Raw genomic sequence first — 24,857 nt, 5'->3', positions numbered from 1 at the left:
AGAACTCATCTGCAGCAGACCACATGACAACAGTTGCAAGTCCTTCACATAAAAGGAACATGATGTCAAATGATTTCATGTTCTATACCAAGCAATAAAGAGAATGAGAAATTGAAATTGCAGAAGGTAGAGCACTTCCAAACCCACTTCATGAGGTCATGGTCACCCTGACACCAAAATCAGACAAAGGCATTAATTAGAAGAATAGAAAACTATATTGACAGAAAGATCAATGGTCACCGGGGACCTGGGGTTGGAGGAAGAGACAGATGGCCAAATGGCACGAGGTATATATGGAAAACCTCTGATCTCAAATGTGTCAATAGGTTCACGAGTGCACATATCTGCTCAAATCCATCAAATTATAAGTTATATGGATACAGTTTATGATATGTAAATTGTACCTCAGTAATCTGTTTACAACAAAACAAAATAAATGAAAACAGCGTATCTGGCCAACACTACAGTATGGCTCACTCAGTAACCGATGCAATCACCTTCTAGGTCGGCTTCCTGTGCTGTAGAGGCTAGAAAGCTATAGACCACAATTCCCATTTTGCCTCCTTGTTTTCATGTGTGACGGATTCAGTGATCACAGATACATTCACCCGAGACTTTTCTTAGGAACAGAATCACGTAAAAGAAGGGACAGAGAACAAGTCATCGGTTTTGCCATAGAGGCTCAGAGACAGCATTTCTAGAGCCAGCCACTTCCTGATTGCGGCAGGGGCTTCCAGGATGGCCCATTTCTGCAGAAAGTTTTGCAAGTTGTCCCTAAAAACATGCTCAGAGTCTATATTTCTAGGGTATAAACTACCTGGGCTCAATCACAATTCTTTCATTCTTAAACTGGGGGGAAAAATCAACAATTTCAAAGGATATGGAATTCTCAAGCAGTCACAGCTCAGCCTCAGCTAGTTTAAAACATCTGTCTGGAATCCCTGGGTGGCTCAGTGATTGGGCGCCTGCCTTCAACCCAGGGTGTGATCTTGGGGTCCTGGGATCGAGTCCCACATTGGGCTTCCTGCATGGAGCCTGCTTCTCCCTCTGCCTATGTCTCTGCCTCTGTGTGTGTGTGTCTCATGAATAAATAAATAAAATCTAAAAAAAAAATCTGTCTGGATCCACATCCCTTCTATTTCTCTCCATCACCAGAGTCCCCACACTGATTTATTCTATGTGGGTTTTTTTTGTTTCTGCTTTTTTGTTTTTGTTTTTTAGCTCAGTTCCAATGTGGGTTTTATGGGTTTCTATCTACTGTGAATTTTTATAGTTGGTCCAGAATCAAGACAGTACTTCTAACCTATTTCCTACCAGAATTTCTAAGATAATTTATGTTCGAACTGTTGGAACGCAATCTTTTTGTGTAAAGATCCACGGATGCCAAAACAACGGGACAACTGCTCTGAGCGAGCATCACGTTGAACTTGCTTCCCCACCCTCCAACCCTCTGAGGGTTGCCCTCAGTGAAGATAACTGAATTCCTTTGGTACCATCTGTCCTTGAGGCTGGCAGCAATGATGGCAGGAAATAAGCAAGCTGCAAAATGGTCTCGTGCTCTCCCCATTCTGTGTCACTGTCTCCGGAGGCCCGTTTCCATCCCTATCTACCTCGTTCTCTGGCCCTCTCTAACTCTCTCTCTCTCTCCCTCCTTAAAAAAAAAAAAAAAAAAAAAAAAGTTGTATCGCACCAGGTGATGTGCACATCTTGATTTTTCTCACTCATCTGAATTTAAACTAAATCAAATGGGACTGTTTAAAACACCACAGATGTTAAGGAAATTACCAACATCACCAGCTTCTGTTCCTTCCTAAAAATTATGCTTCAACATGTGCCAAAACCCAGCAGAGGGCATCCTTCCATTTCAGATGAATGGATACTGCAGGGGAAAGGCTCTGCGATTCCAGCGATGTATTCTAACCCTTTACAACCCTACACGGGGATGTAAAGAAAAGCACTTCTGTAGTAAGGGGGGAAATTGTTGTAGACGTCGTTGTCAGGAGTGTTTACCTCCATTTCACATTATAGATTTAGAAGCAATTCTCCTTTCACAAGGAAAAAAAAAAAGAGAAAAAGAAAAATCTCCATCTCTGGTCTCTTTCCCAGATTTGAGGCATTAGCTTCAAATTGCAGAAGCCACACGGTAGCACCTGTGTGGTCCTTCCTTCTCTAGGCCAAGGTGTGCTAAAAAAGTAATCATGGAGACAAGAAGAATGAATCCGCACCCCACCTCCCAGTCTGTGGCGCTCTCCCTCTATCCATCAGACGGGAAGAAAAATATCACTACTGCCTGTTAGACTGTCTTGAAGCAGAAAGAAGGGAAGTGTGGTCAGAAGCCGTGTATCAGCTAAGGCCCAAACACATTACCCCCTCGTCACCCACTACATTTGGTTGGGCAGTTTCACAGAGATTAGAATTCCATGATGGGAACTATCTTATATCATCAGAAGAATTCTTCCGGAGTTCAAGGGCAAATGAGCACAGCCCTTATCAGTGATTTGTCCCCGGTGCAGGTGAGTCTATCAGATCCTTTCCTGGTGGAAGAAATGTCCCAGGGAGAGAAGGAAAGAATGTGAGAGGACAACACAGCATCACTCATGGACCCGAACGTCTATGAGCACTCTACGCCCAACCATGTCTCAGATTTTAAGACCATATCAGCAACGTATCTGAGATCCCTTTCTCTGAGATGATGACAAAGAGTGGAGATCCGGGGGGTGGGACAGAACCAGCTTTGAATCCCAGGCCCATCACTTGACAGCTAACGCGACCTGGAACAAAGTGATTCATGTTGTCTTTGGCGAAACAAGGAGAACAGTTGTTACTGTTCATTAAAGACCCACTTTGTTCCAGGCACAGGAATGGAGCACTTCTCTACATGGTATATGTGGTGAAGTCCTCACAATCAGTCTGTGGAAGTAGCGCTATTATCGCGCTCCTTTCACAAACGAGAGAACCAAGGCACAGAGTGATTTATGAATTTGCCCAGGATCCCACGCAAGTATCAGAGTGGGAACGAGGAACAAGGCTGCCTTGCCTCCTGACCGGTGGAGCAGAGAGCTGCTCCCTAAGGCCGTCCTGGGGACTCGAGGACATGAGGGTGTAAAGCGGAGCGCATGACGTTATTGCTACTATCATCATGAGTCTGTCATCATCACCACTGCCACTGTTGTAGCTTTCTGGGACCTGGGGGTACCTGCGGATATATAATAAAAGAGGCTCGAAGCTTCACATCAAAATCCGTCGGCTTCAGAACATAGTCTGTGTCCAGCTCAAGCTCAAAGGGAGGCTGCAGAAGGCATCACCAGTGGTCCTGGCCTCTGTGCCTCTATCTCTCCCTCCGATGACAGGCTGCCTCTAACAGCGATGGCTCCACTCAGGAGAGCAGAACAGTCGCCCTCTAACACAACGGGAGCACGTCCTGCTCTGGATTGTTTTCTGGCCTCCCCCGAAAGCTGCAAGTCAAGACCAAATGCAAAACAAAGCCAAGATCCAAATACCCATCTGCCATTTGAGAGGCAGCTCTTTGTTCTCTGATAAGTGACCTGGGGGAGCTGGCCTTGCCCCCTCGAACACCAGCGTCCCTGGGCTCTGTGTGCTCACCCTTCCTCACGTGCGTCCTCCAGGGCCCTCTTCTAGGGCTTCGTAGCCACTGAGTGTGTTGGGAGATCAATGGGGGTTCATTCTGCCAACAGTATTATTCAAAGAGAAATGAGGCAGTCCTGTTTCCTCGCTGCTCTGGGAGCTTCCCCTGCTTACACAGGCCTGGATTTGGGCCTCACACTACCAAATTACAAAAATCTAGAATAATTTTAAACAACAAGCAGTTAAAATTCTGGCTCCGGGCCCCATTTCTTATTGATTTTGCCTTGGGACTGCCACCTTGGTTTCCTTAGGTAGGAAGCTGAGTGTTGGATGACGGGAGTAAGAGAATTCACAAATGCGTATCTTATAAATATTCCATTTTTCTCGTGTGCACTAAAAAATAGTTTTTATTTCTCACATCAAACTTCATAATGTGAAGCTCAAGTCAACTGAACATGTGAAAAATGTCTTTCTATTAAAAAAGGCAATTTCATGCTGATTTTATCTCACCATGCTTCTGTGAGGATGAACGCTGTTAGCAACACATCATTTGGGCTAGAAATAAGTGCTTCCATCCCTTTGCTTTGAACTCCAAAAAATAGCAAATGTCCTGGGAATTATATTGCAATTGGCCTCGTCATAGGCTTATAGATTTCTAACAGCACTGGTCGGGTTCAATAAAAAGGAGATTTTCCTTAGTAGAGTACTTACCCCAAGGTAATGGCCATCGATGAACACAACGGGGAGGGAAGGGGCTTCCGAGACACGCCGGCACCGCTCATCTAACTCTTTTCCATAGTCACCATTCAGAGCTATGTTTTTCTCCTCAAATTTTACTCGATGGTTCTGGAAGATCTTTCTAACCAGTTCGCATCTTTCGAAGGTTGTCCGTACCACACGAAGGCAAGTGGTATAAATCACCACACGGTCAAATTCTAGGTCAGCTGATGGTTGCTGAAGGAAGAAGATTGTAGTGTAAACATTTGCAGTTGCTTTCTTACGTCTTATCATCTGAGAGACAATTAACATTTTAGTAAGTGTCTTCTACATTAGAGGCATACAATAAAAGTTAAAGAGCCGTATTTGTCAGTTCTAAGACCTGTTTTATGTCAGAAAAATCTGTCCTTGAGAAGGGGATAACAGTCAACGTGATTTAAATGACATAATTTACTTGACAGTGTTTTTTCTGTTCTCAGTGGCATATCAAATAATGGCATATCTGGGGGCTCCTGGAGGGCTCAGTGGTTGAGCATCTGCCCTCGGCCCAGGGTGTGACCCTGGGGTCTTGGGATTGAGTCCTGCATTGGGCTCCCTGCAGGGAGCCTGCTTCTCTCTCTGCCTGTCTATGTGTCTCTCATGAATAAATAAATAAAATCTAAAAAAAAAAGTAATAATAATAATGGCATATCTTAAAATCAATGACATCTCACGTGGCATACCATATGGTACAATACAGAGCGGCTGGATTATCTTTCCCATGTTTTGTACACATTGTTCCATTACTAAATAGGCCTCGTAAACCCAAGTAAAATATGTGACACAACAGTCACAGTTTGCATTTAACCATTTGAAAATCCTTCTCCTTGTCCACGGGCCACAACTGCCCGGGAATAACACGGCGTGTATCAGAGGACTGTTGTGAGGCCTCAGCAGCACAGCGGACATGCACGCAGCCTGTGGAGTGACCGGGCTCCAACCTTCCATGAGGAGGCTCCGCAAAGACTGAATGACTCGCGGGGATGCAGAGACACCAGCACCATAGCGGGCAGTGGGGCCGGAGCCAGGCCTGGAAAGGAAGCAAGGAGACAGGCTCCCTGCACCAGAGGCAAGCACCTCTCTAAAGCAAGGAGAGGTCTCCTCGGGTGAGTCTTGCTCTCTCTAGGTCCTGCTACGTCGGAAGTCGGCGGCCACACTCCTGGGACAACCTGCCCATCAAGGAAGCTCCTCGTCTTCCCCATCACACTCTTCCTCGAAGGAAACCGAGTGGAATACAAGATGCCATGAGGCCAAGGGACACAGGAGTTTCTCTGGGGCTATGGTTGTTGCCACACAACCACCCAACTTACAAACCCCTTTGAAGTCAAAACGTTGACTGGAAACCACCCCGGAGAGCGAAATACTAGACTCGGAAGGTAGGATCTCGGAAGGTAGGATACTAAGCTCTACTGCTCTGTATTCAAAGAAATCAGCTCATCAGATGCAGAGCTACAGAGTCCTAAAAGCCCTAAGTCATAAAGGTGGCAGTGCCAGCATCCCCATCTCACTAAGAAAAAGCTCATTTTTCTTTTTCCTGATGATAAAATATATTCCTTCCCTCAATAGGGTTCAGAGGCTGAGCTGAAAACCCAGCGACCTGGAGGGGCCAAATAGGTGCCATAAATGTAGGGCCAGGCCAGGAGTAAAAGAGATACCGGTGAGAGGTAGGGAGTCTTCTGAAAGCGAAAAATGTCACTGAGCTTCAGGCCGGCAGGCGTGTTACTCGGCATTGACGGACGCAATTATTTCATTTTTTTATTTTACTTTTCATAGACATAATTATTCTAAATATAAGATTGAAATTGGATGTTTATGGGAAATTTCCTTTTCTAAATGGCCGCACCTTGTTAAAAATGTGTTGAGACCACGCGGGCCGATATGTTTGAAGGACAAGTTTGGCCAAGACCCTGCTACCGAACGCTGGGCAGAGGGAGCCTCAGGTCCACCTGGACGGTGCCGCTGGCCGTCTGCGTGTGTCAGGGAAGCCAGTGAACTCGTAAGCCTCAGTTTTGTCATCTGTAAAATGCAACCCCCTCCCCCCATGGATTTGCTGAGGAGACTGAGTAACGGAGGTGGCGCCCACAGCTGGCATTGGGCTCGCCTTGTATGCTGCCCTCGCGGCCGGTGCGAAAGATCCCACTAGGCACGGGGGGGCTTTTCAGATTAAAAACACAAACAAACAAACAAAAAAATCAGTGGAAATAATGTTTTAAAATATTTGATAAGGCATCAACATCCCCCAGGAGCAGAGGTGGAAAGCCTAAGGCCCGTTAGCCAACCCCTACGGATCCTCTCCTTGCACGCAACAAATGCCAGGAATCACTCTGCGCTGTGTTTCTGAAACATGTAAAAATAATAGTAAAAATGATAGTGGGCGGCTCTCAGGTAGCCGTGGTGGGCGCCGTTTAATGCAAAGAGTAACAAAACTATCCCTCCCCTTAAGGCTGAGCGTCGCCTGGAAGGAGTGGATCTCCAAGAGTGTCGGATACTAGAAGGACACTGAGAAGTTTTTTGGTTGTTTTGGTTTTAACCTGGGGAGTTTTCAAAAATCCCCCCAACCCCAAGCCACGTCCGGAACAATTAAGCCAGAATCACCACGGGTGAAATCTCAGAATTGTGGCTTTTTTTTTTCTAAGTTTCTGAAGGGATTCCAATCTACAGCCAAGCCCCAGTGCTACTTAGGTATGTGTTGGAAATGCAGAATGACAGGCTTCGCCCTAGAGCGACTGAATCAGAATCTGCATTTTTAACAAGTTCTCCGGGGACTTTGGATGCACATCACATTGTAAGGCGCCCCCCGTGCAATCCCGTTGACAGCTTGACATGACAGAGAAACCGGGATTGTGTCCCTTTAAAATAACTGCCAGTCATTCATTCAGTTACTAGAATCATCTATGTTTGCTAACCCTGGAGCCAGGTCCCAGATACACAAGGGCGAGCAAGCAGTATCATTCCCTCACAACCTGAAGCTCATTGTTAAAAAAAAAAAAAAAAATCACATAAAAAAATTTAGATTCACAAACAGTTAAGAGCTGGAAAGAAAGTGCACAAGTCGTTACGGGAGGCTCTTGGAGTGTGTTCCTTTTCTTGTTTCAAAGGTCGAGAAAGTGTTTTCTGATATTTCCGATATGTCACCAAGAAAGGGTTGGGGAAATTAATTAGGTAAGAGACCGTGGGGAGAAGTATTACAGGCAAGTGCACACATCTCGAGATGGAGGAAGATGGCACGTTTGAGTCTCTGATTGAGGGTCTTTTGCTAAAACACAGAGAAAGGGATCCCTGGGTGGCTCAGCAGTTTAGCACCTGCCTTTGGCCGAGGGTGTGATCCTGGGGTCCCGAGATCGAGTCCCGCATCGGGCTCCCTGCATGGAGCCTGCTTCTCCCTCTGCCTGTGTCTCTGCTTCTCTCTGTGTGTCTATCATGAATAAATAAATAAAATCTTTAAATAAATAAATAAATAAATAAATAAATAAAAACACGGAGAAAGAGAACTAGGGTAGCACTAAATGAATCTGGACAGGTGCGCGGGGGAAATGCCACGCTGTACACTGCGTCTGGATAACCACTTTAAGGAGCTTTAACTTCAGCGCAATGGGAAATTCCTGAAGGTTTTTAAGGAAGAAGGGCGGAATTTAAATTTTTTAAAAAGTAAGTGAAGTAGGACCAGTGCAGATAGTTGCATAGGATGTGCACTGCACAAGCCTCAGGAGTGTCATTATCAGCATGGTCTAAATGAGTGACTCCCTCAGGGCTGCCAAGCCAGTGAACTGTTCTAAAAAAAAAGACCTTATTGAACGACCTCTTGGTATGACTTAGAAGTAGACCTGCCTAGAGGTAGCAGGCTGAAGGAGGCCTCAAGGTCTTTCCCAGTTTGGTAATACGAATTTAGATGATATTCTTTGGGGGAAAAAAAATCCTTTTCTCCATGCATTTCATTTCCTTTCCCTCGACAGATCTGTTCAAAGCATCCGACCAGAAATCTAAAAATAGCCCCTCAGTGTTTCGTGGTCCTTCTGGTCCCTGCCGGGGTTACCATGGGGCTGGCGAGGTGTGGGGCTGGTGATCTGGCGGGCAGCCCTTGGGGCCGCAGGCCGTGGGTTTGTACGAGCCCCCCTATGCTAAGGGGGGGCCTCCCCACCTCTCCGGGCCCCGAAGGCTGAGCCCACCGCCAGCAAGGACCCAGAGACCGGAGCAAGCCCGAGCAACTGCAGCCCGCATCTGTCCTGCAGGGGCTGCGGACAGGTGCTGACCCCCGGTCATCGGGGGCCCAGGCGGGGTGGCCTGCTGCAGCTCACCCCATAGACACGGGTTCAAGCCGAGGAGGGGGGCCGCTCTGTGTGTGGGGGATCGGCCGGGAGCACACAGCTCCGGGGCTGCAGCCCGCAGGGGAGGGGGGTACGGGAGCACATGGAGGTCCTGGGGCTGTGGCCTGCAGGGGAAGGGGGACGGGAGAGCACATGGAGGTCCTGGGGCTGTGACCTGCAGGGGAAGGGGGACGGGAGCACATGGAGGTCCTGGGGCTGCAGCCTGCAGGGGAAGGGCAAGTGGAGAGCACATGGAGGTCCTGGGGCTGTGACCTGCAGGGGAAGGGGGCGCGGGGAGCACATGGAAGTCCTGGGGCTGCGGCCTGCAGGGGAAGGGCAAGTGGAGAGCACATGGAGGTCCTGGGGCTGTGACCTGCAGGGGAAGGGGGCGTGGGAGCACATGGAGGTCCTGGGGCTGTGGCCTGCAGGAGAAGGGGGGCGGGAGCACATGGAGGTCCTGGGGCTGTGACCTGCAGGGGAAGGGTGGGTGGGGACGACATGGAGGTCTGGGGCTGCGGCCTGCAGCAGAAGGGGGTCAGGGAGCACATGGAGGTCCTGGGGCTGTGGCCTGCAGGGGAAGGGGGGGTGGAGAGCACATGGAGGTCCTGGGCTGTAACCTGCAGGGGAAGGGGGGTGGGAGCACATGGAGGTCCTGGGGCTGTGGCCTGCAGGGTAAAGGCGGGCAGGAGCACACAGCTCAAGGCTGTGGCCTGCAGGGGACCTCTCCCCTGGGCCCAGGCCTGCCGGGTCATGCTGGTGGGAGACACCTGCTGGAAGAGGGGCCTCCAGGCACCCCAGGAATTCAGGCCTTAAACAGAAATAAAACACAAAATAGAAAAGTGACCTTGTAGGAAGGCCACTGCAGTGCCGGCGCCTTTCCCTTCCCGTCACCCCCACTCTGCCCCACAGGGCGTCCTGCTTCACTTACACATCGAGAAACCAGGCTCAGCAGGCGAGTGTCCTAAACACGGTGACCCAGGTCAGAGCAAGCCATCCAGAGAACCCGACCCCGATGCAGGGCTCTGCGCTGTGCCTGCTGCACCGGCCCCCGGGGAGTCTGTGGCCCAAACGCCGAGGCCTGCAGGTTTGTGACTCGGAGGTTTGCATCTTTACTCAGCCAGGCCCCCACGTGAGGTTTAGACTCCCGGAGGAGATCCCTTTGAGACGGGAAGGACGCAGAGATCTTTTCTCCTCTAGCTGGAACCCGAGAGGTGCAGCCGTCAGCCCCGAGCCGCACGGCCGTCGAAGGTACCTGGGAGCAGAGGCCTGGTCAGGGCCGGGCTCGGGCCGCGGAGCCGGGCGGTGGGGCCTTGCGAAGGGCACGTGGTTTGGCATCCCTGTGTCCCTGTCCCCGTCCCTCTCCTAAGACACAGACTCTAAAAATAAGTGTCCTACCTAGTAGCCATTGCCTGATGCCTGTGCACATATGTAGCTCCTGGGGCTTTACCTGTGCGACGTTCGTTTCTCGTGATATGAGGTTTATAACCTACATTTTTCAGGTAAAGAAACTAAAGCTTGGAAGGAACTGGAGGTGCCCCAACACCTCAGAGGAAAGGGAGTGGAACCAGAATTTTCACCCGGGCTTGCCTCCTAAGTCACTGCCGTGGGAAGACACCAGGTAACCCTCTTAAATCCACCACGGGTGGGCCACGCAGTTCCAGAGTGGAGTGGGGGGTGGACCACGGGGTCACACGGATGGCCTGGAAATTCCATTACTCATCCCTCTGCTTCCATCCATCCATCCTACCGCAGGCTCCACGTCCCCCCACCCCAAATGGGCCCCATCTCCATAGCCAGCTCTTTCCTCGGACTACCTCGTACAGCTAGACGCTGCACTGTGTTTGGCTGTTGGTTTATCGCCTATTCCCCCCTTAAATAAAAATATGACCCCAACAAAAGCGGGAACTTCGTTTTGCTCATTAGGACCAAGCACCTAAAACACGACCCGGCACATAGCAGATGCTCAGTAAATACCTCCTGGCCTCTTTCCCACACATTGAATAAGAACTTGGTTTGAATCTGCCACCTAATAACCAGATAATCTAGGACTGGTCATTTAATCTCTTTAAATTTCAGTTTTCTGATCTGTAATATAGGGACTCTCACACCTCCTGCATGAGGGTTAGTGGGGAGACTCTATGATTTCATGAATAGAAACCCTACCTGGCGGGAAGCCCGTTGCATAGTGAACACTCGCTACATGGCGCCTGTTGATTATCGGTATCAGCATTACCATAAAACGCTGCTGACACCCACTAGCAGCAGCCCTACGTCCTGTCCTTAGGGCCAACTGTGGGACCCAGACGACCCCTCAGTGACCTGAGCCTTCTTGAGCACAGCTCCCTCCCGCCACATTCTTCCTCTGTGTAGCCGCACAATGACCCTACAGTATACCCTAGAGGCACGCTGTCCTCGATCTGCCCTGGAGCTAGGACTGTGACCCACGACTATCCTCAGACTTCCCCCAGTGGTCCCCCCCACTGCCCCCCATTACTCCCAGCCTGCGGCTACAAAAGCAGGTTTTTATGGGATGTGGGCTTGTGGAGATCTACTCTCGCAGCAGCCCAAGACTTCTGTCCGTAGGCCCCTTAAAAAACCTTTTCTTATCAAGTTGGACTGATGAGGCTTTTTCTCCAGTCTCATGCCTCCTTTGGCTGGTGGAGGGCATTTTGCTCACCCGTCCTATAAGACCGCCAGGTCCAAATCTACACAAGCCATCAACCTCGTAAGCTCCGATGGCCAAGTTAAACCTCATAATTACACAGCGACCAAACAGTAAGTCTCTTCGATGACTTAGATCACCATTTACACTTGTTTGGATGCGCCATCCATTCTAAGAGTGGAAACAACAAAGTGGAGCACATATCTCAGGTGCCATACAATTTCTCCTTTTCTAACTTCCAGCACTCCGCGGGGGGGCATGAAAAGAAATGCGTGAGCACAGTCGTTGCACGCAAGGATTTGTGGAGAAAGTGTTTTCCTGGGTTTTTAATACTCTAAGATCATGTAAATAAATGGAATTTCCGGTGCTATCTTAGGGATTATCTATTTGTCCAAATCAATTATTGAGTTGGCCCAGACATTAATTGAAAAGTCAATGAACCTGATGAATTCTCCATACCACACAAACAACAAAGATTTTTCCAAAAAGTTAAACGGAAGCAATGTTGATTTTACAGCCCATCTGAGTTAATGAAAACGAAGGCGCCCCACGCTCCCACCATAGAGACCTCAGAAAAAAAGGCCATAGCTCTGCCGACGTAGCCCTCATCACGCACAGGGAGATTTCCCTTGAAAATCTGGGGTTTTGTCTGTTCTTGAAACAACAGAATCTGACAACACTGGTTCTGTTGCATTTCTGGGCAAAAACAGTGACTGAAGCTTGGTGGCAGCTACCCCCTCCCCGCCCTTAGGGGCACATCTCTCTTGAAGCCACACCTAATAACCATTCCCTCCCATCTAAACAATTTCTTGCATTAAGATTGCTGCATTTCCCCTTCTGATCTGAGTCAGTGATGCTGCATCTAGTCTCCTGAGTCTGTACACACACCTTAAATGGAGGGAAACTGAGGTTCACGGTTTACTTACTTGAGTCAACTTTTGGGGGGAAGCCACAGATAAAGAAGCAACATGTAAAGAAAACTCATCTGAAGCCCATGCTTGGAGCAGCTGTAGGAACTTGGGGAAACCAGTTTACTTTTCTGGAACTAGGTTTTCTCTTCTCTAAGATGGGAATGACTGTAACGCGGCTCACAAAGGAGTTGTAGGGTCATGCGTAAAATACGCCTGGAGACACACCGTAAATTATGATACTTTCAGAACAGCAGCGCTCATCACTGCCTGGTCAGCAGCTGGGAGAAGAGGGAGTGGCCTCTAACGGAAACCACCTTCCTACCAACAAACAAAAACGTCTCCCCCAATAGGAATATTTTGGTTTCTATAGACAGCGCCTCAAATAGGATTCATCGGCATTTGCTATTCCGCTCAACTCGGAGGATAATACTAACGTCAAGGCGAGTGTCCGGATCATCATCACAGTCGGGAGCATCCATTCCCACCGTGATGTGCCTACAACAGTGAAAAGCCAGGCAGCAAGTGGATTAGGAACATCCTGCAAAAGGAGACATTGAAGAAACATACCTTCTCTCTTATCCGATGAAAAATTAAGGTTCTAAAACCAGAAGAAAAGGAATTAAAATGTTGAACAAGAAGATCAGAGTTATAACTGGTTCCATAGTCATGCCCTGACCATTTTCCTCACGCCTTTCACCTTCTCACATCATAAAATCCCGGAGCTCTTTCTTAAAAGATACAGATGCCCTTTCCCTTCCGTTCTCCCAAATATATACGAATCATGGATAAAAACTACACGATATAAGATTAAACTCTTCCTCAATTCTCTCCATCAAAGAAATTGCCTGAATAATCAGCTAGTGATGTCAACCTCTTTTAGTGGGTTTCAATGTGATAAGAATCTACTTTAGAGGTTGAAATACCTGCAACTTTCGCAGCCTGATGGTTTCATACATACACGTGTGACAAAAAGACGTGATCCTGGCCTCTGTGGAATTCCCAGAATAGACTGAGAGCCACGTGCAACAAAGGCAGTGAAAACTCAGAAGTACCGAAAATGGGACCCAGCCTCAGGCAAATCCTTACTCCTGACTCTTGCTCTGGTTTCCGGGTTTAACTCTTAAGTCCGCGTGACGAGTCTGGTTGTCACGATTCCAACCTCACCTACACATGCTCTTCTCCGGATTCCAACACTGCATGCAGGAGAGAGACTGCTGGAGAGCACTTACCGCAAGCTCAGAAGTTGCCGGGTGAGGCTGATATCTGTATTTTATGAGCACCGAGTCCTTCAATTCTATAAGGAACATAGGCACTCTATTATCCCAAATCTTCGGGGGAGGAAACTGAGGCACAGAGAAGTATGCGACAAGCCCAAAGTCAGACAACTAGCAAATGATGGCGCCAGGATTTGATCTGAGTGACTCCTAGAACTCAAGTCTTTATATGATCCTATTGGTCATGCACTGACTCTGTCTAGATGTGTCTATACCCCATCTCATCTGGTAGAAAACAAGAAATTAGAGGGACAGATACAGAATCTATGACGCCTAAAGTTTCATGTGTAGATAGATAGATAGATAGATAGATAGATAGATAGATAGATAGATTTAGATCCATCGTGTACTAGTTCCCTAGGGAATTAGGGAATTAAATGTAATTTAATTAAATTAATTAATTAATTAAAATTATTAAATTAATAATTTGGCATTAGCAAATACCAAACTCCTTGAAACAGTAAACCTGCATTGCCTTGCTATTCTGAAAGTCAGAAGCACCAAATGGGACTGGGAATAAATCACGGTGTCGGCAATGAATATGCTCCCCACTAAGGCTCCAGAGGAAACCCCTTAGCTTCCCTTTTCCAGCTTCTAGGGGTCACCTGCATTCTTAGATCCTGGTCCCTTCCTCCATCCATTGCCACATCTCCTCCCTCTGACTCTCATCTTTGGGCCTCTCTGTTGTAAAGACCATGTGATGGCATTGGGCCCGTCCAATAATCCAGGATAATCTTCCCACCTCAAGATCTCTAACTTAATCACATCCTCAAAGTCCTTTTTTCTATAAGGTAACTTACAGTTTCCGGGAATTGGGACAGAGACCCCTTTGGCGGGGCTGGGGGCAGATTCCATGACTTTGCCCGCCATAGACAGACAGATATTAAGGTACCAGATCATAGCTATAGGAATAAAGAGACTTCAAGTTACACAATCCTAATAAGGAAACTGGGGATCATCTAGTCCAACTGAACAAAGGTGTGGCAATGTCAAGAATAGACCCAAGCCTCCAGTTATTGAGCTACTTCTTCCTCATTGTGCCTGTCAGCTTGCTTTATAAATGCAAAATAAAGCAATTCCAGCAAGGTAGGCGTGAAACACATCGTTCTTCTAAGACCTTCAATGCAATTACTTCTGAGTAGAACTTTCTCCAAGTTGCCACGAGAGAAATAGAAAGAGTATTTAAAAAGAAGCAAGTAAATTAAAATAATAATAATAATAATAATAATAATAATAATAATAATAGATTTGCCTGACGTTTATCCCTTTATCGACCCAGGGTGTTTTATCTGTCTTTTCTACTTCTTACCTAGAAATACGCTTCACTTCCTCCAAACAAGCCTTAGAAACTCTTCTGAGAGCCAGACACTAGGCATGACCAAATGCGGCAGGTACTTTGTGTTGCATGAAAAGGAAAACACAAATGAAAATGTTTGAAATTTCTGCGTGAAGCCAGAGGCTCAATTTGTCTGTGTTCTCCACAAAAGCATCGAGCTAATTGTTCAGTTCAGCTTCAGAGAGAATAAACAAATAAACGTAAGATTTCAAAGGCAAGAACATGTTGCCTTTCCATTTCTTCTCAAATTTCCCCAAATTAGGTTGCTTTCATAAAAGCGACTAAATTGCAAGGCACAATGAAGTCCGCAGAAGCAGACGTGAAGAATAATGCTCAAAGTCTTACAAGCCCTGGGTTTTTTCCAGTATATGCCATACTGTCTGGGATGACCAGAGTAATTTTGTAAAGGAAGTTCACTTGATGTTGATTGCATATCAAATAAAGAAATGCAGGTGTTTTTAAATAAGACGAAATCCCAGTATTATCAGAAGGAAGAAAATAACCTCTGGAAATGTTCTTCAACAGACACTGCTTGCTTTGACACCAGAGCTCCTAACTGGAGCTGATTATTGAATTTTGGAGATTCCATTATCAGGGGACAAACAATATGAACAAATCATTGAACCAAACAATTAAGTCCCTCTGAGTAAAAGATTTTATTGTGAACAATTTTATCGGTAACCTGATCAATACCGGAAACAGAAAAGAATAGTCACTGATGAATTGTATGTCACAGGCATTGTGTCAAATGGGTGCATTTATCATCACTCTAGACCTCACAACACACAAGGCGAGATACCATTATTCCGTTTTCACCGATCAGGTAAAAAAAGTCACGGAGAGGTTGCAAACCTGCTCAAGACACACAATCATAAAAACCCTTTCGTGTTGGCATAGGTAGTACCCTTCCCCCCAGATTTTCCTTGCATTCCCTCTCCTGCGTCCAGCTTGAGCCCTGCGGCCCCTAAGAACTCTGGTTCCCGTGGGCTCTCAGCTTGGTCCACCGTCTTCTCTGTGGATGGTCTCATCCCAAGCTCAATAGCTAATTGAAGATGAATGAACTCTCAGGGGTAGAGCCTCAGCTCAGACCTCACCCCAACAATCCAGATGGGACGCTCAGGGACCTCCTTGGATATACCCTCTGTGCTCGAAGTCATAATGCCTGAAGCCGGCCTCATCGGCGCCACTACACCTGCAGAGCCAGTTGCTTGAGACCTGGAACAGTCCTGACTCCTCCAGAGCTTTCCCTCATCACTGCCCCCCACACTCTACACATCGAGCAGCCTCATAAATTCTTTATTTATAGGTTTCCAACCTGTCTCCTGCTCTCTGTCCCCACTCCCCCAGCTTTAACTCACGTTCCCACAATGCCTCACCTGGATTACACAAGGCTCTCAGAGGGTATCCACGCCCCCCAAGTAGACCCTTGCCATCTGTTCCCCAGAGTGCATGTAAGAATCTGATCATGTCGTTCCTTTACATGAAATAATAATAAACACTGGCTTCCTACAACCATTGTAGGTCGGGATGAAGGTCAGATACCATCAAGCCCTTCATGATGTGGCTCTTACTTTGTCGTGCACTGATTATTTATTTCACTAATATCTATAAATTCCAACTATGTGCCAAGTTCTCCCAAACAGAGCAAAACATTTTTTTTTTTACCAAAACATGCCATGTCCTTTAATGCCTCTGATTTTCTCTTCTGACATCCTTATGCCTAGAGCACACTTTCCTCCGTTGTTCACGCTCCCTTCTCAACAGACACAATTCTCATCCAGCAGCATCTCTAAGGGAGCCTCTTCCCGTCCTCCCTCCAATGGGATACGTGCTGTCCATCTGTTGCACCCCAGCATTCACCCTGCACCATCCCCTCTTCCTTTACCAAGAGACTACGAGCTTCCCAAGATCAAAGGGTTTGTGTTATTTAATTTCGCATCCTCTTCCCGTAGTAGAACATCTGGAGCATGATGGGAGGAGGCACTAAGCAGATGGTTGTTTATTGAAGAACAAACCAAGATTTAAACCTATGACCATCAGATCCCAAAGTTTATGAAATTCCCCCTAGAATGTCACGACACAATATAGCATGAAATGGGGAAAATAAAGAAAAAAGAAAACTCTCTAAAGTAAGGTTTTTAATCCAAAGTAAGTCAACCAAAAGAAGCCAAACCCTATTATTTTATCATTGAATTGATGGTTACTTAAGGAAATTTTTACAGTAGATATTTTTCTACATCATTGACAAGCTTATGACATAATAACACATTTGCCATTCGCAAAATACTCGAAGTGGGAATGCAGGCTACTGCTGTTACTTGGTCATTGTGGTAGGTGCATGTGACTCAGGATACGATAATTTTACAGTGGTTTTCTCTGATTAAATTGAAGCCACGTATGGGATCGTTGGGTGGCTCAGCGGTTGAGCCTTTGCCGTTAGCTCAGGCCGTGACCTTTGGGTCCTGGGATCGAGTCCCGCACCAGGCTCCCTGCAGGGAACCTCCTTCTCCTTCTGCCTGTGTCTCTGCCTCTCTCTCTGTGTATCTCTCATGAATAAATAAAATCTTTAAAAAAAATTGAAGCCACGTTGCCCGGCGAAGAGCCCAAGGCCGAGTGTCACACAGTAGCAACAGGATGCATTCCAACTAATCATCACAGGACGCTTTCGCTTGTCCTCATTGTATTATTTTCAACCACACATGGAGAAGAAAAAGACCAAAAGACTTGCATTTATAATTAAAATCAAATAATGTAGTTTCCTTCAAATCAATGATGATTTTGGAAATACCGACTATGAAGTGGTACTTACTATACATGTATCCACATATATGATCCATGAGGTACGATAAAAACTTGCTAACCACATTTAAAACAGAACAGGGAGCATAGTTATTCTACATTAGTCTCCACCAAGCTGTGGCTCAATGCTTTGCAGGTGCTAGCCACGCCTGAGGAGGGGCTAGCCCGCTGCCTTGGTCGTCATCCACCGCCTATCTGGCAGCTTCTACTAAAATTTTTTTTTCAAGATTTTATTTATTTATTCCTGAGAGACACAGACAGAGAGAGAGGCAGAGACACAGGTAGAGGGAGAAGCAGGCTCCCTGCGGGGGACCCGATGTGGGACTCGATCCCAGGACCCCAGGGTCACGCCCTGAGCCCAAGGCCGACGCTCCACCCTTGAGTATCCCGGGGACCCCACCCCTACTAAAATGTATTTAAAGGTCTATAAGCAAACAGTCACCCTCTGAAGAAATCCCAACCTTCGGGCCACCGTTGAACCCCCAGCCAGCCCTGGGGAAAGAAATAATCTTTATCTCTGGTTCCCAAGCTAGGAGACTATAACCTAGGCTTAGGGTCCCAAATGTGGAGAAGGAAGGAGGGAGGAAGGAAGCAGACAGAAGGAAAGGTTCACAACAGTATTTCCACCTCGTTTCCTGCTCCTCCGTGGCCGTGGCCATGGTTTATTGACAGGAGTCCATAGATGGGCTCCCCTTCCTGTGTGTTCTGCTTCGGTCATGTTTGTCGTGACCAACCAAAGACACTGTTCCACACCCAGGATTTCAGCAGATTCAAGGTGCCTCAGTGATCACATTTTTTCTCTCCAGAAATAAACATCTTTCCAAAAATAAACTTGTCAGGGGAACTCAGACTCCTTAGCAGTGTCACATGCTTGGGACCCAGCCTCCTTCCACATTCCTCTGTCACCGCAGGACTGTCTGGCTGATGTCTTCTCTTGACTTCACAGCATTAGGAATTCTGAATTTGGAGCTATGAAACCTGAGTGGTGGCTCCCATCCCTGCTCACCCCATAAAACAGGTAAACCCTCCTGCGTCCACACCATCCACCTCTCACGAGGCTCGGACAGGATGGATGGCGTTGCCATGTTGTGCAAGGGTCTGCTGCCAACCACTGGCCTTTCTCGACATGGAAGCTTCGAATCTTTGACATCTTTTCTAAAATCCTCTCCTTTGATGAACTAGCTTACTTGACTGCCTTCAGCTACCACCTTCCTGCTCCTGGCTCCCAGGCCAAGACTTCCTTTCCATTCTTCTCACCTGAGCTAGTCTAGCAAACTTCTCCTTTTTAAAAATCCTGATGTGGGGGCACCTGGGGGACTCAGTGGTTGAGCACCTGCCTTCAGCTCAGGTCATGATCCCAGGGCCCTGGGATGGAGCCACATCGGGCTCCCAGCTCAACGGGAGTCGGTTTCTCTCTCTTTTCCCCCTCTGCCCCCCCTTCCCTGCTCATTCTCTCTCTGTCTCTCAAATAAATAGAAATCTTTTTTTTTTTTAATCTTAAAAATAAGATCCTGACATAACATCAAACTCAGCAAGTCTAAAAATCAGACTTTTCCCCAAATCCATGTTCCTCCTATCTTCCATCTTCGGCCTAGGTCTGTTCGCCTTCCACTGGGTCCTGAAGGCCCCTTCCATCCAGGCCTCTCTGTTGATCAGACCGGATCATAAACCAGTTTCTACCGTGGTCGTGGCCGTATAACTTTCTCTCACATCCTATGTCTTCCTACCGCCCCCATCCCATCACCTTGTGCCTGGACTACTAAGTCCTCACTGACCGGTCTAGTTCTCCTTTTCTATCCCCTGTGATGTCTCCTCTTTAGCAACGTCACAACAGTCTTCAAATCTTCTTCCCAGTAACTTACTGATCACACATGCATCACATGGACTCGCACACGCACACACCGCAATCTGCAATGTGAATGTTTTTATTTCCTTGGAAGAAGAGGAAGCTGAGACTCAGAGACAGACAACGATTTGCCCTAAACCATGTCATTATGATGTGGAAAGCCAGAAGCAAACCCTAGAATGTCTGCCTCCCAAACCGACAATGCAACGCCTTCTGCTAATCTGTCCCATCTCAGGGCCCCACCGGGGGCTGTGTGGCCTCCTCTCACCCTCAGGCACCCTCCTGTTCTCCCCGCACCCCTCAGCCTGTGCTCTCCTGTGCCCCTCATGAGCGGCGTCCTGACTGACAAACCGATAGCGAAGGCCTTGAAGGCAACGTTCGGGCTGCAAGTGCCCCATCTCTGTATTACTGTCTGCTCCTAAAAGTTGAACATTGAAAAAGAGAGGGAGAGTGAGCGGATGGAGGGAGAGAAAGAGGGAAGGAGAAAAGGAGGAAGGGAAGGAAGGAAAAAGGAGGGGGGAAATCAGATTTTCTGAAGTTCGTATAGGAAACAAGAGGCATTATCACATCTTGTCTACACGAGGCCCTTAGGTGCCCTGCCTCAAGCCCCAGGACATGATCCCAGGCCCACCCCCGGCTTCCTGTCACACTAGGGGCCCCAGACAACTCTCATGCACACTCCAGACTACACATCACTGACACTTGAAGTCTCTCGATGTTTTCCCACAAGGCAGAATTTTTAAACAGCATTTTCTATCTGTGCCCCCTTGAGAGTAAACAAACGTTTCATAGGAAATGGGCCTAATTCCCGTGAGACTGACACCCTTTTCTCATTTTTTCTCTTTTCTCTGGAGAGAAGAGCTCTAATTAAAGCCTCCCCTGGAGGTGACAGTGAGTCGGGTTCGAGTGCCTACACTGTCTTACTTCCTCTCCTGATTTTGTGAAGGAAATGGGACAGAGGACAGTGAAATCTCATGTAGAAGTCCGAATCCTTGTTACAACATTCATCTCATTTCACATAAACCTCAACTGTTCCCGACTTTTCTGCTTGTATACGCTTCCCGTGGCTTCCAGTTCACCAGATCCAGAGTATTCAGAATTAAGGATTTCAAATAATAATAATAATAATTAATTTAAAAAGAATTAAGGATTTCATTTTACTTCCTCTTATATTTCATAGACATGATTTCATTGCTGTTACCAGGCATATGACCAGAAGTTTCCAATCATGATGCTCCAGCCCTACACACATAACTTTAGCGTGACTCTCTTTTTTTCTCTAAAGTACAAACAAAATTTTATATATATAAGATTTTATTTATTTATTTATTTACTTACTTACTTATTTACTTACCTATTTATTTGAGAGAGAGAGAGAGAGAATGTGCACAGGGTGGTGGGGGAGCACAGCAGGGAGGGACAAAGGGAGAGGGAGCAACAGACTCCCCAGGGAGCAGGGACCCCTACTTGGGCTCCATCCCAAGACCCTGGGATCATGACCTGAGCAGATACTTAATGACTGAGCCACCCAGCTGCCCCAGAACTTTATATTTTTTAATTGAAGTACAGTTGACATACAGTTTGGTTTCAGGTCTACAATCCAGTGGTTCAACAATGATGTACCCCACAAAACGCCTACCACGGTTAAGTGTAGTTGTCTTCTGTCATCCTACAAACTTACTACAATGTTGACTATATTCCCTTTGCTGAATTTTCATCTTATTTATTTTATAACTGGAAGTTTGTACCCTTTAACCTTAACCCTTCACCTGTTTCACCTTTTCCCCTCCCTTCTCCCCTTTGGCAACCGTGAGTTCGTTGTCTGTACTTATGAGTCTGTTTCTTTTACTCCCTCCTTTAAGGGCAGCTCAAGAACAGGCTGTGCATTGAAAACCTTGGGAGCAGATTTTCAAATGATGTGCTCAAATTTTAGTTTACAGGAGAAGCCAAGTTAATAAAAAGGAAGAAAAAAAATAAAGCTTCTTGATGGTTTCCTAGCTTGCCCCATGTTTCTCACTTCAAAAAGGGAAAAAGGACATTGCGACGTACCTTACATCTGTTTGTTTTGTTTTGTTTAGCTTTCGGTTTTGGTTTTGAATGTGAAGATCATTTTGTCCTTAAGAATGTACAGTCTCCCCACTGACGTGTATTATAAGATGACTGGTCCATTGGAGGCCCTTCGGTCTACTGTTTTTAAAAAGGGACTTGATCTAACCATCCCAGCTGAAGCAGAAGCTGTGGAGGAATGGGGATGACACTCACCTAGGAACCAGAAGTTGCAGATCAGAACTTTGGGGTCTTTATATAATCCCTCCAGAACTCACTAGCCTCTCTATCAAATGAGAAGATTAGCCTAGGTCAAGAGTTTCTCAGGAGCTAAGTAGGTAAAGCAAGTGTGGGAAACAAAATGATAACAGAAGATGGTAGGCAGTAATGGGGATTATCAGGACTGCGTTGTATGCCCTCTCAAAAGGCATTTGAATAGGGGTGCCTGGGTGGCTCAGTCAGTAAGTATCTCACTCTTGATTTCCCCTCAGGTTCTTATCTCAGGGTCCTGGGATCCAGTTCTGTCTTGAGCTCTGCATAGGGTGCAGAGCCTTTTAGGATTCTCTCTCTCCCTCTCTCTCTGTCCACCCCTCTCTCTCATTGCCCATCTTAAAAAAAAAAAAAAAAGACTTTTGAATTGGAAAAATTTTAAAATCGCATGTTAGCCAAATCTCTGAAAGTCCAATTTAGCCCACAAGCTACTTACGATCCCTGAACTACATAGTTTTTCAAGTATCTTTTAGCTTTAACCATATGGAATTCTAAAAATAACAAGTAATGGTAAGCAAAATCACCTTAAAGCAAAGATAATAAAAATTAATATCTATCTGGTTCTTACTCTGTGGCAGGCTCTTAGCTAAAAAGACAGTTATAGTAACTCATTTTAATCTCCATAATTACTCAGTGAGGTGGGTATGTTGTTATAACCTCTTTCAAGAAGAAAATTGAAGCATAGAGAGTTTAACTTGTCCAAGCTAATCCTTCTGTTCTCGTGCTACAATTGCCTTATGTTATCCTCAAGTCTTGTGATAACATTATGTTAATTTTACTTTGGATTATTTTTTACGTATTAAAAAAAAAAAAACTCAAAGAAGCGGTTTTTACTCGTGTGAGACTGCTCCCTGGAAACAACACACCATTCTTGATTTTCAGCATATTTTCTCTGGTCAGATTTCTATGTGTTTTGAATTCCAAGACCATACTGTATACTTTAGATTTTATTTTTAATTTAGGTTTTTAATTGATATGTTTTATGCTACGTATTGTCAGAAGCAGTTCTCCATGTCATAAAAAATCCTTTGTAAGTCTAATTTTTAATAAATGCCTAAAATACTATTTAAAAAAAAAAAGGAATTGCAACAGCACCTTGCAATAGAGCAAACCAGGCTTAATCAATTTTAAAATGGATTAAATATTCAAGTTATAAACCTTAATCAAGAGACTTAAAAAAGAGAGACTTAATGAAGGATAAAAGTGATATTTGAAAATTAGGAAATATTTTATACATTAACATTATTTAATGTTCTACTCCATAAGTAATAAATAATCAAAGTTGCTTTTGATGTCTCCAAATGACTGAACCAGCATTTTGTGCTTAGAGTACGAGTTGTTATTAACAAGCTAGAGAATAAGAATGAATAAACTTCTACAAAAAGTAAATTACCTAAGAATAATTTTTAAAATTAAAGAAGTGTTTGATCGAGGTCACCTGAAAGTCAATAAAGTCATATAATCAGAATAATAGAATTAGAACAGATTTCTAGAAACTAATAGGCACTGTTCCTTGACCCATTTGTTGGACTGGACTATAGCTGCAATCAGAGCATAAGAATTAACCATTTATTTTGATCCAAAATAACAAAGGAGATAAAATTTGATATTAAAATCTGATAGCTCAGAGTTTTGGTTTCTGCTCCAACCTGTTAAAGCTTGGAAGTTGTTACTTCCATCTTTGCAACAAGTTAAAGCAAAACTAATATCATTGACTTTGGAGCGGCCCATCAAAGAACTGGGGTTGCAGGGCAAAATGCTACCCTGAAACCCAGAAAGACAGACATATTCAGAGGGGCATCCTGAGCTCTGCTTACCTAGAATGAAAGTCTTTGTGCCATAAATGGATAGGACACTTAAACAGTAATTTTGATAAACTGCTGGAGGCTAAATGTGGCTTGTATGACAGCATGGAAGTCCAAAGAGCTGCTGTTTTGGGGGGATCTCCACACTTACATGAGTTTTACTTCCAGGAACCTCAACAGGTTCTCACAGTGAAGAACTAAAAATGATCCCCCCCCAGGCTGTACCAGGCTGAGGGGGAAGAGTGACCCCTGTGAAGTGCAGTTGGAGCTAATTCCCCATCCTTCAGGGAAGGCTGCATGGGGTAAAGAGTACAGCGGGAGAAGCAGGGAAAGAGAGTGGGTATATAGTGGAGAAACCTGACAAGCACTGCCGCAGCTTCGACCTGAAAAGTCAGGTCGATAATGGGTACCTTTACATGATATGATGAAAATGGTGCTTTACCTTGTTTCTCCATTCCCCAAAACATAACCCCGTTCTAATCATGAGGAAAACGTTGAAAACAAGCCCAACTGAAATCTTTATCTGTGCAATACTCCCCAAAATCATCAGTCATCAAAACCAATTACAGTCTGAGAAACTAAATGTACTGTGTTATCTTACATGGGATCCTGGAACAGAAAAAGGACATTAGGTAAACACTGAGGAAATCTGAATAAACTATGGACTTTAGCTAATAATAACGTTTCAGTATTGGTTCACTAATTGTAGCAAATGTACTACACTAAATTTAAGGGGTTAATAATAAAGGAAATTGGATGTGGGATATATGGGAACTCTCTGGATTATCCTGACAAGTTTTCTGCAAAAACTATTCTAAACAAAACACTTAATTTTTAAAAGGCAAAGGTTAATAAACATGAAAAATCTAACACCAGAAAGAAAAAACTTACAAATTAATTCAAATATTAATAGTTTGCTATAACTCAGATAATTATTAATTAAAATTAAAGAATTGGATGTTGTTCCCTCATTAAAGTCCAATTTTCAGCTTGGCATGTGATCTCAAATATCAGCATAATAGGTTACTGTAATCTTTATGAAAATGATGTTAGAAAGCAAAATGACAATTTAATTTTTCTAATATTTCTATTATTTGATAAACAAACACAGTCACTCCAAAGAAGGATACTTCTCGTTCTGCTTCCCCTCATCCAAGAGAAGAATGAGAAAATATACTTGGAAGAGCATTTTCCAAATTTAATTTCACAAAATCACAAATTCTTTCCAGAGGAAAAACAGAAAAGTAGAATGAGAGATTTTTA

At 45.4% G+C, this 24,857-nt stretch overlaps 1 protein-coding gene across 1 annotated transcript in view; it reads right to left on the bottom strand.

The window, feature by feature from the left end:
• Positions 1-24,857, bottom strand: part of GRXCR1 (glutaredoxin and cysteine rich domain containing 1) — a 115,225-nt gene that overhangs the window by 44,861 nt on the left and 45,507 nt on the right. Inside the window, exon 2 of the mRNA XM_038555114.1 lies at positions 4,297-4,539. Coding sequence (XP_038411042.1) covers positions 4,297-4,539 — 243 coding nt within the window. The remainder of the gene's footprint in view (positions 1-4,296; positions 4,540-24,857) is intronic.

Source organism: Canis lupus, chromosome 13 (assembly GCF_011100685.1).
Source record: "Canis lupus familiaris isolate Mischka breed German Shepherd chromosome 13, alternate assembly UU_Cfam_GSD_1.0, whole genome shotgun sequence".
In the NCBI taxonomy this organism is placed as follows: Eukaryota; Metazoa; Chordata; class Mammalia; order Carnivora; family Canidae; genus Canis; species Canis lupus.
The sequence above is the reverse complement of the archived record's forward strand: the minus strand, read 5'-3'. Positions and strand labels throughout refer to the sequence as shown.